Below are 14,925 nucleotides of genomic sequence, written 5' to 3'. Positions count from 1 at the left end.
GTGTTCCTGATGTGCCTGGTGCTCCTTCCGATGGCGTAGATGTTGCAGCTGAAAATCGTCGTCATACGCATCGAAGAGATCGTCGTCTTCTCCACGGCGAATGGTGGATGAGATGTCATCCTCAGCATTGTAGACTTCCACCAGCTTCGTCATCGACTCGAGGCAGCGGTGGCGGGATCTGCAAGTCGTCTCGGGAAGGAGTGGCGCACTCGTAGCCGTGTCTCCAATTATCCATAACGGGGTCTAGAGAATTCGGCGGCCGCGGTGATTGCTGCCAAGCAGGGTGTCCTTTCCTCTTTAGCATTATCGCTGGAGTTTTTTTAGATGCGTGGTAGCGCTTGACAACAGCGTTGGAGCTTATTTTTTGCTAAAGCCACTGCGAGAGCCGAAGACTCGACGGTCGCCGTAAGGCACGCGCTCATCAGCGCTCGACATTTTCTCGCCCCTCAGTGTTTTTGCCAGGTTTTTTTTTTTTGCTAAAGCCCCTGCGCGTGCCGGGGACGCTCGGAGGTCGCTGTGAGGCACGCGCTCAGGAGCGCTCGGCATTTTCTTGGTATTTTTTTTTTCTGCAATGGCGAACTTCAGGCCAGTAACAACAGCTCCGCTGTTAAAAAATCCCAGTAGGCTCAACCCAATATTAGACAAGCTAGGGGTCCTCAACGTTTGAATTTATCACCTATGAGGGACTAGCATTAGTGAGGCCTCTTGCTTTAGTGAGTGACAGAAAACTAGGAAAAGGTGCGACTGCTGACGCAGCGTTTCTTGGTCTTACTGCTTTCAGCCGATCAGATAACTTGTAAACTGGCTCAAAAGATATTTCTCTCTTTCCCAGTCTTGACGCTCTTCGACGGTTCGAATTACGTCCTAAGGCCAAGTAGCGGCTGTGGGCCGGTTTTCCTTCAGTTGCAGCAATGGACGCTTTTCGATAGCAACTTTAAAAAAAAACCAAAACAAAGCAGAAATGGAAGCCGTATTTGGTGCGACGAGCAAATCACGCAGTGCCGCTCTGCGTTGGCGATAAGTTCCGATAACTATAGCTTTCGCAGTGGTTCCAGAGCGAAAGCGCTTATTGAAAGTGTTGCGGTATCACTTTAATTGAGTGCCGGTATGTAGTACCGGGGCACCGCAAGGGGCCATTTTATCGCTATTGCTTTTCAATATTGTGATGGCAGGAATTGAGCGCAAACTACACAGCATGTCGAGGGGATATGCTTTACCATGTAAGCAGACGTCATTTCGATCTGGGTAGAAGCGCATGAACGTAAAACCACCCTCAGTGCAGTCCAGGGGCTCCAAAAGGCCCTTGAGGCATTGCACGAAAACGTCCCGTCCACAGGTATGGAAATTTCTGTTGACAAGGCGCAAAATATCCTCATTGGTGGTTCTGACCAAGCTAAATCCCACGTGCAGTTAAGCGTTGGCGGCAAAACAATCAAATAATGTCTGCTGTTAATATTATTAAAAGCATTTTCGTATCAGGCTGAAATGACCCATCAAACGTCATACACGGGCAAACTGGTTTCTTGATCCAGTCTTCATAAAAATACCTTAGCATTCGAATTTATGGAATCGTTAAGGGGTGAATTTCAATTAGCGCGTGGGCGAGGAGCTGCTCCATAGTGATATTTGGTTATTCTAGCTTTGTGCAGCAAGGTTATGGCTGGTTGCTTAGTTTAGCGATTTCAACTTTCATTCATGCCAAAGCATTCACTACACATGTAGCAGCGACTGAACAAATTAAAGGCGAATGAGGCAGTGCCAGGATGACTTCTGCTAGCAAAAAAAAAACGGCCCTTATTCCTTGCTCAGCTTTCGTTCGCTCAGCAGACGAGCGGCTCTGCGCCTGATCAACGCGCATGGGTGGTGCGGGACCTCCTGTTTTAAATGCAGAGCATTTCTTAGCCTCGCCTCTTCCTGCGTCGGACGGTGTCAACAGCTCCGCGTCCGCAGCAGGTGCGCCTCTCCTTCCCTCCTCTCTCTCAACAGCAGCTGGCGCGCGCATGCGTCGTAGTCAGCCCGTTCGCTCCGTCGCGGTCTCGGCGTAACAGGTGCGTGATAGCAGCGCGGTGGGGCGTGGAAGGGCGCGCGCTGCTTGCGCATGCGCGCTCTCCTCCCCGTACTGCTCTCCCTCTACTGCGCGCGCTGCAAATACAGCGGCTAGCGGTCGCTCGTGTTTCAGTCACTGCGTTGCTCCTTCCTTCCTTGGTTGACGCTCGTGCCCACGTTTACTCGTGTCTGCTACTCCAGCATCACGGAAGAAGCGATGGAAGCAACACTGCCTTCAATCAGTACTGAGGCCCCAATGCTTTGCATTTACTCGTGTTCCCCTCGCGGGAAGGCGCGGGAATTTTTTTTTGCTGGCTTGGCATTCGTTCCCTCAGGAGGCGCCACGAGTTTTTCGCTCATGGCATATCAAGCGCTCAAGCGCTCAAGAAACCCACGCAGCTACGTTAGAGAATGCTGCCAAAAGGCAAAGGATATCCCAAAGTAAGACTCTGTCATGTGCCATTCTTGAACGTTTTACTTTTCAAGAGCAACTTTTTAAGCAACGGTGCTGTCGCAGAAATGCGATAGCATTGTGTATCCCCACGACGAAAAAAAAAGAAAGAAAAATACGGGCGTTGTCAACATCGGACGGTAAAAAACCCCTAGCGCAGTCGACAACGCTTTTGCCCTGCCCACTCCATTATTGTGGGTACGTGCGAAATATTTCAAGGGGATCACCATCATTACCATTATAATTTTTGTCTTCATCACTGGAAATCCACCTGCCTCGATGGCTCAGTGGCTAAAGCGGTGTGCTGCCGAGTTTAAGGACGCGGGTTCGATCACGGCCGTGGTGGCTGCTTTTCTGATGGAGGCGAAACGCGAAAATGCTGGTGTGTCCCAGATCCGCAGGTGGTCAATATTAATCCGGAGCTATCCACTATGCATAATGCTTTCTCAATCCCACACGTACGCACTCTTAAGTTTATACCTAATTTTTCGAGCTGATGTTTCTGCTACAGCTAGGTTGGATTCATATGGAGGCCATAATTATTATGTAATTTTTGAGATTTCATGGCCGTTAATTTCATTTACAGTCCTGTTTTCTTCTCTGGAAAAATAAATTATATCCATACGAACATCACAATCACCATCATTTACACCACTGCACGCGGCACGCGGAGAATTCCAAGCAAACGAAGAATGGCAATGAACTCGGAACAAGGATATCCCATTAGGTATGCAGCTCACGGCCCCCAGCGGCCATTCGGGCTCACGGCATCTGGCATGCCCCGCAGCGACACCCACCACCGACCTATTGAGTCATCGCAGAAGCCCGGAAATCGGGACCGGTGCGGAAATGCTTACGCCGCACTGAAGCACACCGCTGCGGGAACAAAGGACTGCCAGGTGGACGAAGAGGGGGGAGGTGATGTTCCTCGGTGGGACGTGAAGGCCCTGGTTGACCGCCAACCACTCACACAGCAGAGGCTCGACACCCCACCGTTCCATCAGGAGAGACGACGCGCCAACTCCACCGGCGTTCCATTTGGTCCCAGTGGCACGGACAGAGACCTGGGGGAGGCCTACCGCCCGTCCAAGGTAAAGCTCGAGACACTCAAGCGGCACCACATTCTGCCGCTTCAAAAAAAATCCACACTATTCCCGCGGGCGCACTTCTACTGCCATCTCTGCCAGCGACACCTTGACGACGTTGGGTACGCTGAAAAGCACATTCAGCACGACGTGCACCTTACCAAGAAGGCCGTCAGTGACCTGCGGATGGACGTCAAGAACCTTCCGTACCCAGTCGACACCCAGTGCGGCGCAATCAGCAACTTCGTCCAGCATATTGCCAAGGAGCACGGCCTGACGAGAGGGGAAGTTGAACTGCGCAGGAGAATAGCGGAGGACTTGGAGGCCCACATCAAGGCAACATTGCCAGATGTTAGGCTCACGCTGCATGGGTCGTCGGTGAACGGCTTTGGCCTGAAGACGAGCAAGGTCGACATTGACCTGTCTCCAGTCGGAAAGGCGGACGCCGCGAAGCTTTTCATCGAAACTAGCGACCTGATTCTGCAGTGCCCCAAGTATTTGAACGTGCAGACGGATTTTTTTGTCAGGGTGCCGCGCATACGCTTCACGGACGTCAGCAGCCCCCTCTCCTGCGAAATCAGCCTCAACAACAACAACTCGCTCAAGACCTCCAGGCTTCTAGAAGACTACGTGTCGCTCGACCCCAGGGTACAAACTCTGGGGGTCGCATTCCGGTTTTGGGCCAACATCTGTGGCCTCGACCAGCAAGAGAAAGGCACGCTGCCTGCTCACGCCTTTGCCCTCATGACTGTGTTCTTCCTGCAACAGTGTAAGCCTGCCGTGCTGCCTGTTCTACACGAGCTGAAAGGGGACGATGAGTCTGAACCATACGTGAAGCCTAAAGACCTGGAGGGCCGGTGGGCGTGCAAGAATTACCGCTCCGTGGGCCAGTTGTGGGTTGAGCTCCTGCGCTTCTACGCCGTCGAGTTCAAGCTCAGCAAACACGTGGTGTGTATCAGGAAGTCCCAGCCCGTTCTTATCTCCGAGAAGAACTGGAACAAGCGCTACGTTGCTATCGAAGATCCCTACTCTCCAAAATGGAACCTTGCCCGTTCCATCCCCAGCGAGCGGGTGTACCTGTTTGTAAAGGGCTGCCTGCGCTCCTCCGCCATCTACTTCCTACTGCCCCAGCTCCGGTCGGGGCCCATGTTCACAATGCTGCCGGGTCCGGCTTACTACAAAGACGACTCAGAGTTCGAGTCTGAGTCTGACCAAGAAGAGGACAAGCTCAAGGGCAAGAAGGAAAGGCAGAGCCAGCCGCCGGAACGATCTGTTGTGACCAGAGCAAACAGCGGTGATGGGGACGAGGAAGAGCGGGGGGATGGTACTAAGGATGACGATGATAAGTACCTCTCGCTCGACGAGAATGTCAATGTCGTTAGCAGACGGCTGCGGCACCTTCCGAATCCGACCACAAAAGCCAAAGTTCACAACACGACAGCGCCTCCTCCACCACAGCAGTTTGTCATACCGGCACCGCCGATCCCTCAGAGGATATTGGATGAACTCGACCTCTGCAATATGGGGGACTTCCAGTACAGCTTCACCCGGGAGACTCTCGCCCGCGGAAAGGTGCCTCCGCTGGTCTGCTCCTTCTGCCAGAAGAGTGGACATCTGCGCGACGACTGCCCAAACCAGCGTCTTCCCGAATTGAAGAAGCTTCCTGACATGACCCGGACCTTCACGAGGATACTCAACGACGTCTGCCAAGACGTGATGAATGCCTGCGCTCTACAGCCGCAAGAAGAGGCAGATCGCCAAGATCTGCTGCAGAAACTGCAGTCCTTGATTCGGGAGTCACACAAAGACGCCAAGCTGACCCTATACGGCTCGTCGTGTAACGGTTTTGGCTTGACACGGTGTGATCTCGACATTTGTCTGACCTTTAACAGCAGTAAAGACGGCAAGGACATCAGTCATGTAAGAATGATCAAGTATCTTGCGAGGAAGTTCCACAGACACCCAGAGCTTGACGAGGTCATCGCCATTACCAACGCCAAGGTGCCAATCGTCAAATTTTTCCACGTCCCGAGTGGCTTGGAGGTCGACATCAGCTTGTACAACAGGCTGGCACAGCAAAATACGAGACTTCTGAAAACGTACAGTAGCATTGACAACCGTGTCCGGGAACTGGGCTACACCATCAAACGTTTTGCGAAAACGTGCGACATTTGTGATGCCTCACGGGGAAGCCTGTCCTCCTATGCGTACATCCTCATGACACTGTACTACCTCCAGCAGCGCAAGCCACCAGTCATTCCAGTGCTCCAGGAACTGTACCCAGATGGGGAGATGAAGCCAGAAGTTATAATCGAAGGTTGGAATGCGTGGTTTTTTGCGGACATCGACCGTCTACAAAGCGTGTGGAGCGAGTTTGGCCAGAACAACGAGTCTGTGGGGGAGCTATGGCTGGGCATGCTGCGGTTCTACACGGAGGAGTTCAACTTCAAGAAACACGTGGTGTGCATCCGTCAGAAGGCTCCCTTAAGCAAGCTCCACAAGATGTGGAACAGCCGGTGCATCGCCATCGAGGATCCTTTTAACTTGCACCACAATCTGGGCATTGGAGTGTCTCCGAAGATGTACGTGTACATAATGAAGGCCTTCATCAAGGGAAGGTCCCTGTTCGGGACGCCAATAGACGAGCTTCCCGCTAACCATTCCACGCACGTGGACCATTTCTTTGACTCGCGGAAACTCACCGACGGACAGCGGCCCAACGACCGAGGGTGTCACCGGTGCGGCAAGATTGGCCACCGCGTGAAGGAGTGCCCGAAAGATTAGCCACCGCGTCAAGGCCTGCCCGTGACAGCCGGCTTTCGGCTCCAGCGAGTGTGAAGAGAGGAACACACCCAGCCTCCAGAAGGAGAACAGCCAGTGCTAACTTTGGCAGACGATAGATACTAAGCATGTGTAAGCAACAAGGACCTGTTCCACGCGCCTGTTGCAGTAAATATGCGATCTGTTGCAATAAACATGCGCCCTGAATGTTCCTCTTCATAAACATCATCATCATCATCCCCGTTATTTTCATTAGTGCACGCGGAGAATACCGCACAGAAGAATGTCAATGAACTCGCGACCGGAATGTCCTGTAAGCGTATTTCCAAACGCTTCGCTGCACAGAGCACTGCGCGCGATAGATCTTTTGAGCGCCAGCTAAAAGGAGCCCACCGTTCGGACTTTGTGGCCTCGACGTAGAGTACTGAGTACTGGCTCTGGCGGCTTGGGTTCAAGCCCGGCTCAGCAGATCTTCTAGTTTTTATTATTGCTTAATTTTTTTGTCTCAATGTGATTCTTTATAAACTCATATATACTAGTGGTTCTTGTAAATAATAGTGATTTGGTATGTTTTAGGTCGCTTTAGGTTTGGGGTGCAGCCAATGACGACGTTTAATGACCGTTCTGCATCGCGCGCACAGACATGTCACGTGGGTGCTCTGTGCAGCGCACCGTTTGGAAATACGCTTTGAGCGCCTGCTAAAAGGAGCCCACCGTTCGGACTTTGTGGCCTCGACGTAGAGTGCTGAGTACTGGCTCTGACGGCTTGGATTCAAGCCCGGCCCAGCAGATCTATGCATTCCTGCGTGCTACTAGGGGCAATTGACCACGAAATTAGTGCCCTTCCATTCTGTGAAGATGAATGACCTGCGAAGCTAGGCGCAGTCGATGGAGTGCACGAAACAAACCACGTTTGTTTGTAATTTGCGATTGAGTATGCTTCCTAGCCAATTGGCCAATTAGCTTCCTAGCCAATTAAAGAGGGGTGGGCGGCATTAGCGCACCCAGGATTTCTGTCTAGGGGGGGGGGGTTGAAATTTTCACAACAAATATAAAATATGATAATATATAAATGTAAAAGGACATATAAAGGACAAATATAAAAGGACAAATATATATAAAAGGACAAATATAAAGGCAAATGTAAGTAATACAAAAAAATAACCACAAAAGATAAAATATATAAAACTATAAAGAGCCGCCGAGTTTTTATTTTTTACGCGAAAAAATTACGCAATAAATCAGCCGCCGTAACCTATACAATTCGCCTGCAGAAAGAATATAATAATGGATGCACCTTCTCGTAAAAAAAAGAAGATACGCGAAACCTTTTGCCATTGCCTGAAGCCCCGGACCCAATTTTGGAAGTAGAATTTTAAGGAAGGGTTGACGGGAGATGAGGTTGGGGAGGAAATACAATTAATGCCTTCTTCACTGGTGAAGTCAAGCCAAGAGTAAAGCACGAAATCTGTTCGTATAGGCTGGCACAATTTGCACTGAACAGTCAAATTACACGTATTTCTGAAAGCCTATTGAACAAAACATCATTGTTATCCGTGATCACAGGTTTTCGTAACTGCGCACGAAGCGTTGCTGTCTTCCTCACTATAATGTTACAAACTCAGGCGATATATATAAAGGAAAACCGAACCTTTTTTTATTCAACGGGATAGGGAGGGCTCGTACAGTGCTTAGTATTGAAGGAAAAACAGTTGTTTAAGCTTTCTAATGAAATAAATCAACTTCAATCTGATCTTGTTAGATTTGATTTGAGGCCAGAAGGCAAGCTCGACAATACTGAGTCCTTACCTATGGTAAATTTCAGCGTCTTTGGTTTTCTAGAAGGCGACGAATGATTCAAATCTCGTGATGGAAGTTCGCACAGAAGTTCAGAAACTGGTATAATCTGGCCCTACAAAATTGTGCGACTATGTGCGGTTTAGCGTGAGCTATGAGGCGTGCCGTAGGGGGGAGGGGGGCTATGGAATCATTTAAAGGGTTCTTAAGCGTTCACAAATTTCCGGCCCAGGGACCCTTTTTGTGTCACTAAAATTTTTTCCCATTCTTTTTCTTAAACTTCTTCAAGTTATACGCAAGTTGGTCCGCACTGTCTTAAAAGCACAATCCTAAAAGCTCGTGCTCTAGTTTTATTTTTTAATGCCAGTCATACAATACTCCTCTTCGAGATTTAACTGCGAATGTTCAGTAATAAAAGCTTCCGAGACTACACACTGCGCTCGGTGAACTTCGGTTTCGGTTCGGTGGGAGAGGCGTGCGGAGGGGGTGGGGTCGACGGACATCTGGGGTGGGTTACAACCCCCAAAACACCCCCCGTGGGTGCGCCACTGGCAGGCGGTGTCGAAAAGGAACGCCGGAGAGGCGCCGATCAAAGCGGCTTTACCGGAATGAGAATTATGGTGGGGGGGATGTAGACATATACTGTTTCGCAGTAAAGAAGCATTGCACCAAACAACATCATCAGAAAAACACTGCGGTTCATTTGCTATGGTTGCAGGGTCATTCCGCGCACCAGGCGGCCCACAACCTGGCGCGTGCAGCTTCTGGGTCACACCGGGCGCAGGAGGAGCCCCCCCGTTATCACCATTGCCAATGATCTCTGAAGAAGAACGGCGGCGACGGCACCTTGAACAATAGTCTGCGCTTGAAGCGGAAGTACCGCACATGGACGTTTCCGAAATGCTGCTGGGATTTCTATAGATAGCTTTCTTGAGCTCCCGCAAGCCTACCTGGTGTCCACCCCTGTTCAGCAGGAAGATGCGCACTATGTCCAATAGCACGGCATATGCATAGGATCCCGTGTAGCCCCGCACCTGTCTGAAATCTTCCTGGCAGCATGCGGAAGGGCAATCGAGTCCAGGCTTGAAGAAGACAGCGTCCTCTCCATTTTTCAGTACGTAGACGACATCCTCGTCTTGTGCAACACAACCATAGGCGCTCCACCAAACCGTTGCTTGAACACTGTCCTCAAAGTCTTCAAAGAATGCTGCCCGGATCTCTCCTTCACACACGAGCTCCCCGAAAACGCGTCAATCAGGTTTCTGGACATCATCATTCACTTCCTGGAGCACCACGGCTGTTGGAGGTACGAGCCCCGCTCGCCTAACGCCTTTCTTCCCCACGCGTCTGGCCACTCCAAGACTGTGAAGAGAGCAGTGGCCACTACGGTCTTGCTATCGGCAGTCAAGAAATCCTGTCTGCACCAGATGGCCACCAGCTTCGAAAAACAGGCAAGTCGCCTACGGAGCGCCGGCTACCCGAAAAGCTTGCTGTGGCCTGTCTCCGAAATGCTCCTGCAGAGAATAAAGGGTAAAGAGAAGAGACGGCCTCGTCAACCCACTGAAAGGACAGAAGACGTATGGCAGTGTAGCCGTACGTACATGGGGTTTTCCATGCCATGAAAAAAAGTGGGGAAGAAACATGGCATCAAGGTCGTATTTTCCGCCCCCAACAAGGCCTACGGCATGTGCCGTCAGGTGAACAGGTGCGCCCGGAGGCCAGTTTGCGACAAAAATCACCGCACAACTACGCCGATTGCAGCAAAAATGTGGTATACAAAATTCCCCTGAGCTACCGGTCCGTCTACATCGGACAAACTGGCCGTTGCCTGAACGACAGGGCCCGAGAGCATGCTGCTTCGTTTCAAGCAGTCCCTTCTGGCCAACTTGCTAACTGCGTTCGAGTCTGCCACTGTGAAGCCTACTTCTTCTCCTGGCTTCTCGGCTTCTCCCCTCCCGAGGGACGGCGTCGTGTCATGCAGCGAAAACACATGATCCCTCCCTTTAACGTCATCGCTCCTTGTGACCCCTGCCATATAACGACGTGGTAGATGGCAGATGGCATGTCCGTGTTAAGAATAACATACGCATCATCATCGTGCTTCATGTTCACTGCAAGGTGAAGGCCTCTCCCAATGACTGCTCCTTTCCTGAGCTGTCCAAATCACTTCGCTGACACCCATTTCCCCACTTCTCCATCGAACTATTGGTCTTCAACACGCCGTGACAATCCTGCGGTTCAATTTCTCCCCAAGAATGAAATTTTGGCTAATGACTATACCGTGCATACGATAAAACTTCGGTATGCGCTGTATCATCACGCAATGCAAGCACTGCGCAGCGCATGAGCCCAGATCCCATTCTTGAGCGTGATTGTATGCACGTTGCTATAATACGCCGAATTCGCTTAGTAGGCGGCGCAGATGGGTCACCCAAATGCCCGGTGGTGAAGCTGAGCCACGGGATTGCCTTACAGTGAACGTGTAGTCGTGGATCACACTCGGCCAATGCTCCACACCCGGCTGCCGTGGCAATGGCGCCGGGGAGGCAGGCAAGAGGCAATTAAGGCCAACTGACGGAGATCTTCAAGGGGTTTATTATCCAAACCACCCCAGTGCTCCCTTCTAGGAGTCTCTCAGCGCGGCGACAAAAGCCGTTTGGCTCGGCCGAGAACGGGTAGGCGCTGTTGGAAAGCTATCCGAGAGTCCGGTCCCTTTCGCTCCTGTTTCTGTCGCCGTCGACACACATCCATCCCAACTTACCTCCTCTTAATTTTGAGCCAGGATAGCGTCCACCACACGAGTTTGCAGCCTAATCCAAGACGCCCGTTTCGAATATCTAAGCGTTACTCCTGACCTTCTTTCCACGGGCCGCAGGGCCGGCCCAAGTTTTCTTTCGATGTTGCAAGTTCCCAGGTGTCGAGAATAAATTTGGCGCGTTAACATTTTCTGCCAGGCAGAAAATATAACCGCGCTAAATAACCGTGGCCGTAATTGTTTCGGCAAATATTTCTTCAAATGTGGGATGCTCAAGTTACAAATCGTAACTGTCTAGTGAGGTAGCGCTTTCGGTGGCGGAAACTTGTCCTCCTCTGCGCTGTAACTCCTCGAGAACAAAGCATCACTAAGGCAACAGCAACGAAACCTGTAAAGTTGGCCCTCAAACGTTTTTTTTTTTTTTTTTTTTTTTTGCTGTGCGTATGAAATAAGAAAGGATGGGCCTTCGAAAGAGATGAGGAATAACATATTAACAATGACTGTATCTAACCAGGACTTTTATATCAATGAGATGCAAAAAACACCAGAAAAGAACAAAAGTAAACCACGAACGAAAGCCTGCGTCTTCATAATTTGAGTGCAGAGGCCACAGAGAAGGCTAGTCAGTCTGCACACATCCTTCGTAAGTCACCAAATTTTGTCGAGCGCGAGAGCCGGGAGCTGTCACGATGGGGACCGGTCACTGCGGGGCTTAGCGCAGCAGGAATCTTCCGGCTCGGCAGCACAGGTACTTTCTTGTCCCTCCAAGCTGTTCACGGGTTCGGTGCCGTACCACGTGCTGCCGTACAGTATGAAGTTAACTCCTCCCAGACCGGATATCAGCCCACAGTACTTGGCGTCCATTACGCCTCCGAAGTACACTTCGCGCAACCTGAAGAAAACAGCCCCGGTGAGCATGCTGTCACTTCCAGCTTGATGTTCAGGCCCCACTCGTCGAACCTGCAGGACGTTCGCTACGTTCTGCAGGCCTCCCCAGAGACCGGGGCAGCTCGGCATGATGCACTTTACGTCGTAGATTGCCGGGAAGTACATGCGGAGCAGCTCGAAGAACTCAGACTCCTCCTGCGGCAAGTTCTGCCCCGTCAGAACCTTGAGCAGATAGCCAAAGTCGTACGGCCCATAAAAGCAGAGACACTTGACGCTGTCCGACAGGACGACGCCAGACGTGGTGCATCGCTCGGCGAACTCGTTTGGCTCAATGCCTTCTCGTTCGTGCCTGTCTAGTTGAATGCCGTGTTCTAACAGAAAGGGGATGGCATCCTCCGCATAGTCGTCCTCCTTGACGCTGAATTTGAAGTTAAACTGCCAAGTTGAGCAGCCTGGTGCCGGCTCCCCGTTCTCGTCCAGGAAACTGAAGCCCAGCTGGATCAGCTTCAGCATGTTGACATTGTCTCGAACCAGCGCGTACTGGTACAGCGGAGGCTCGAGCTCGTTGTTCTCGGGCCTCACCAGGAGACCCGGGAACTCCGTGTCGATCGCGACGTACGTGTACTTCTGGACGAGGTACATGATCGTGTCAAATTCCTCATCCAAGTTGGCGGCCCACACATCGCGAATGGTGCACGGTTCCGCGGGAGCTCTCGGCCCTGTGCTCACGTCGTTGGTCCCCTGGCTGTTGCTTCTAGCGCCGGAACCGAGCATGACGACTGAGCGCCGACCTCCAGCTGTTCTGAGGAAGCAATGGCTCCTGTGCGTGCGACTGACACCATCGTCTTCTTCTGCCGCTGCTATTTTTCACAACGCCAGATTTGTTTACCATAGGTGCGAACATCGACGTTCAAGAAAACCCATGAAACAAACAGAACATATTCGTAATGAAGGCGTTTCTATTTGCTAGCCTTGCTTTACGTCCGCACGGTATCCCCAATGCGGAAAAAACGCCAGCGCCTTCCGGCTCTTTTTACAAATAACGCGAACACAGACCGTGTTGTGCCACCAACAATAACTATCCACTAACGAAAATTGCTATTTCTTTATTGTAATTGTTTGTCACTGAATAATTTCAAATAATCTACTTTATTAGGTCCACAAACTTATGGCACCGAGATAAGTGGAGCAGATACCCACCGAGGGGATTGACAGAGACTGGACACACCTTCATGCAGCCCTTTTATTTTTATTCAATTTTTGACGTTATCGACCAGATCCAAGCCACAGCGCAGCAGTTAACTTTGCCCTGCCAATCCACCATTAGGTTCGTGTTACCCCATCCATAGCGTCAACACCAGAAGTTGACCCCTGTTGTTGGGCTCAGCTCCGTCGCTTCCGCGACGCGCACGACAGTCTTCGCCATAAACGTTCCACCACGTGAGCTTTGAGAATTGCGAAGCCACAGCGACCATGTTGAATGCCGTACATAAAAGCGGATTCAGCACAAGCACACCAACACAAGACCCAAGCATACTGACATGACACGCATCCACGTAGGGGATAAGCCAAAACATATTCAAGATCTGCGCGCCGCGTGCTATAGGAAACACGGCACATCAATCACTTGCGTGCAGGCTTGCGGGTTTGCGGCCTTGCTCAGTCGGCCGTCTGGTGAAGTTGCTGACGCTGCCGGAAACAGTTCTGTGCTCGTCTTTCAATTTTATCGCAAAACAAGGAAAACGTTTCCCGTAACGTATGCCATTCGTTCGAACCTTCTAAAGTAGAAAGGTCCAAACACTCGTCTACAACACGGTTTTTCATCCGTCCGGCCTCCTGCGGCATTCGCGCGACACAGGTGAGGGAGAACAAGATGAGTACTCTGAAGTCCTAGCTGAGCGCCTCAGCTCCGAACGCTTGCTTAAAAGTTTGCAGAAGTCAAGCTGAGGCAGAACTCACCGTTATTGACAACCGTGTCGACCACGTGCGAAGGTAACATAGGAAGGGACGAATTCTTTCCTGGGGACAGCAATACATACCATGATCAAATGTTGGCTATAAACTTCGCCACTCGACCGTATGGGTCAGGTCGAAAGCGAAATGATTGCCTAAATACAATCAGCAAGGCGACGCAAGCTGGCTATTTCCCCTCATACTCCAACTCCCCGGCCAACCCGTATACGCACTGCCACATCTCTTCGCGTGCTAGGGTTGGAGATTTCTGCGTCTGGGTCAGCTGCCACGTGGCTTTGGCCTGCCAGACAAAAAGCAGGCCAGATGCTTCACCTGGTTCGACGCCCCTGCTGTAAGATGACTCGTCTACTGGTGAGGTCAGCACCGCTGCCTCGACTGGTTTATCAGGCGCAATTCCAGTACATGACCCAAAAGTGGGCCCGACTTGAGGTCATTAACAGAGCCGCAATGCGCACCATCAGCTGCTTCCCTAGAATGACCCCGATACCATCCCTCCTTGCTGAGGCTCAGCTGAAACCGCTTGACGAACTGCTTGAACGTCGCTCAGCCCGCATGCACAAGCGTACTTTTGCTGCGGAAGCAGCGGCCTTAGCTAGTAACATGGTTGTCCCCTTCCTGCTTCACCGGATCGCTATGTAACCAGGCCGTCATGGCTGTATCACCAGGTTACCGACAATCGACCACTGACTCGACTTCACTATAGTGCCTAGAATAGGCACTATAACTTTACACTCTATCGACCGGGAAAGCAGGTGCGAGAGAAACACTACTGACGGCTGAGACACAGTACGAGGTGGTAGAGGCGGTGGACGCTAGGGCCCAGGATGGCGTTTTATCTACTGCAATGCAGTGCCCCGTCCACCGAGACGCGTGTCAAACTTGCCTCTACCAAACCATCCTCACCCTGCCATCTCTACTGGCGGAGCTCACAGTCATCCTGCATCGCCTACAGGTATACTGACGCCGGCCCTACAGCGCGCCCCAGTAGGTTCCATCCTGCATCTTAATACGGACTCCACGGCGGCGATACGGAATTTACGTCGAGTTGAGTAGCCAATAATTGCAATATTTCAAGGGACATCCACACCCTACCAGACACGGACTCCTCTTCCCTCGCCGGCTGTTGTGGGTTTGGCGGAATACGCTCC

General features: G+C 51.4%; 2 protein-coding genes across 8 annotated transcripts in view; one reads left to right on the top strand and one right to left on the bottom strand.

The window, feature by feature from the left end:
* Nucleotides 1-14,925, bottom strand: part of LOC144155851 (uncharacterized) — a 1,021,707-nt gene that overhangs the window by 861,333 nt on the left and 145,449 nt on the right. The window lies entirely within an intron of this gene.
* On the top strand, nucleotides 3,274-6,513 carry LOC144162145 (terminal uridylyltransferase 4-like). Its single transcript, XM_077692635.1, has one exon. It carries the CDS (start codon nucleotides 3,274-3,276, stop codon nucleotides 6,364-6,366), a length of 3,093 nt encoding a protein of 1,030 aa, XP_077548761.1. The 3' UTR covers nucleotides 6,367-6,513.

This window comes from Haemaphysalis longicornis, unplaced genomic scaffold, assembly GCF_048455015.1.
Source record: "Haemaphysalis longicornis isolate Haplotype H1 unplaced genomic scaffold, Haemaphysalis longicornis Haplotype H1 scaffold_1, whole genome shotgun sequence".
Taxonomy (NCBI): domain Eukaryota; kingdom Metazoa; phylum Arthropoda; class Arachnida; order Ixodida; family Ixodidae; genus Haemaphysalis; species Haemaphysalis longicornis.
This window is presented reverse-complemented; position numbering and strand designations above follow the sequence as displayed.

What these genes read in the sequence shown, in the direction of transcription:
- LOC144162145 (XM_077692635.1), top strand. Translation starts at nt 3,274, where the DNA reads ATGCCCCGCAGCGACACCCACCACCGACCTATTGAGTCATCGCAGAAG.